The 2,500-nt window shown below is 36.0% G+C and overlaps 1 protein-coding gene across 1 annotated transcript in view; it reads left to right on the top strand.

The window, feature by feature from the left end:
- LOC125036405 (indolethylamine N-methyltransferase-like) overlaps nt 1-2,500 on the top strand; it is a 5,462-nt gene that overhangs the window by 703 nt on the left and 2,259 nt on the right. The window contains exons 3-4 of the mRNA XM_047628998.1: nt 868-957; nt 2,462-2,500. The exon at nt 2,462-2,500 is cut by the window's right edge and continues 60 nt beyond it. Of these exons, the coding sequence (XP_047484954.1) occupies nt 868-957; nt 2,462-2,500 (129 nt within the window). The remainder of the gene's footprint in view (nt 1-867; nt 958-2,461) is intronic.

Below are 2,500 nucleotides of genomic sequence, written 5' to 3' on the forward strand. Positions count from 1 at the left end.
ACGATAGAAAAAGCAGGTGCCTATAACCGTAAAGAGTTCCCAGGCCGAAGTGCTTACGAAGAGTATATTCGAAAAAAAAGTCAAATGGCTGGTTTCTAACTGGAATAGTGCTGTTTCCTGTTCCGCCGTTTGCGGCACAAATCTCTCCTTTAATAGAGGAAACTGTTCTGTCTGAATATGTGTGTGTGTGTGTGTGTGTGTGTGTGTGTGTGTGTGTGTGTGTGTGTGTGTGTGTGTGTGTGTGTGTGTGTGTGTGTGTGTGTGTGTGTGTGTGTGTGTGTGGTGTGTGAATGATTGAATGCATGTGTGTGTGTGTGTGGTGTGTGAATGATTGAATGCATGTATGTATATACATAGATATTCACAAATTGCAGGATATAATTTTTTTGATAATTATTCCGAAAATTAATTAAGCTACTTGCTTGTCTCAATTGTCTTCTCGTCATATTATCAGGAAGTCTATTTTAAAGGCGAATAATTCCTGAAATGAGGATAGGCTTGTTGTGATGATGAATGAGCATCAGCTTCATCCTTTTCCAATAATGACCTCGTTTATGTGTCAAAAAATATTAGGACAAATATTAGGGATGCAAACTATACTGCCTGTCATACTTTATGCCGGTTTTAGCGAGTAATCGATTTCTTGCTGTTTTAAAGCTACTACATACCTTGCAATTGCAAACGCAGCTTTTAGTCACTTAACAACAACACCTTTAACGCAGCACTATCTCGCGATAATGTTATCTAACGTGGACATTAATACCCCTTAGTCATTTTACTCTCACGATTCAGCCATTAAAAAAACGCCAGATTACCTAATCCATCAGGTGATATTTATTATTAATTTGTATTTCCCTTTCCTAACAGATCGGAAATTGAGTCGTGGATGGACTGCAGACCCGAAGCACTGGACTGGTCGCCGTTCTTTAGTTACCTCGCAAGTCTGGGAGATGGCAGGTCAGTCGAGACCCACGGCTCTGTTGCTCGTGTGTATGTGTGTTTATATATGTATATATATATGTGTGTGTATATATATATATATATATATATATATTACATATATATACATATATATGTATATATATGCAATATACATATATGTATACATATGTATTTAGATATGTCTGTATACATATAAATATGTATATGTATGTATATGATTATATATATGTAAATGTACATATATATACATATAGATATATGCATATATATGTTTATGTGCATATATATACATATATATGTATATGTATATATGAATGTATATAAATATACCTATATACATATACATACATGTATGCATATATATATATATATATATATGTGTGTGTGTGTGTGTGTGTGTATATATGTGTGTATATGTATATATATACATATGCATATATATACACAATATATTGTGTGTGTATATGCATATATACATATGCATATATATATTAAATGTAAAATTGTTCCAGGTTTGGAAATGCTGCCTTAAGGAATGGAAATCCGAGATTTTTTTTTTTTTTTTTTTTTTTTTTTGTCCCTGCTTGGTGCTTATTGTTTTACAGATATACGTTCCATTTTTGAAATAGAGATTTGGATGCTATACTTATAAGTGAGGTTTTATCCAATGTTTCCATCTGACACGATCACTTACTCTCTCTCTCTCTCTCTCTCTCATTTTTTAAGGCAAAGCTAATCCCATATTTTCACTGCAAAGTGTGCAAGGCGTCCAAGTCGCATAATCATCCGCGTTACTTTGTTGCTCGGAAACTGCATCCTATCGATCAAACAGCACTGTCCAGAGACCATCCCTTACTGATTATATTAATATTATTATAGACACTGGTCTTGTCTTTGATATGATTAGTGATATAAAAAATGTTCTTTTCTTTTCTTTTTGCCAACTAGATCATATGTAAATAATGTTAGCACAATGACACAGTTCTTCAGGCATGTATAACCAATTGATTTACAACTCTTTGCAAAAATAGAAGCACAGCCAATTTAGATAGATGCTACAGCATCTTACCAGTGATTTATGCAGGACTTGTACACTGTTCTGAGAGCGATTTTTTATCAAATCAAATTTCTCTTTCTGTCTGTCTGTTCTCTCTCTCTCTCTCTCTCTCTGTCTCTCTGTCTATCTGTCTATCTGTCTCTCTCTCTCTCTCTCTCTCTCTCTCTCTCTCTCTCTCTCTCTCTCTCTCTCTCTCTCTCTCTGTCTCTCTGTCTACTTTCTCTTTGTCTCTCATTGTCTCTCATTGTCTCTCTCTCTCTCTCTCTCTCTCTCTCTCTCTCTCTCTCTCTCTCTCTCTCTCTCTCTCTCTCTCTCTCTCTCTCTGTCTCTCTGTCTCTCTGTCTACTTTCTCTCTGTCTCTCATTGTCTCTCATTGTCTCTCTCTCTCTCTCTCTCTCTCTCTCTCTCTCTCTCTCTCTCTCTCTCTCTCTCTCTCTCTCTCTCTCTCTCTCTCTCTCTCAGAAAAGAAGAGCAAATTGCCGAGCGCTTGCGAGAGGTCTT

The sequence above is a fragment of the Penaeus chinensis genome, chromosome 21, assembly GCF_019202785.1.
Source record: "Penaeus chinensis breed Huanghai No. 1 chromosome 21, ASM1920278v2, whole genome shotgun sequence".
NCBI classification, from domain to species: domain Eukaryota; kingdom Metazoa; phylum Arthropoda; class Malacostraca; order Decapoda; family Penaeidae; genus Penaeus; species Penaeus chinensis.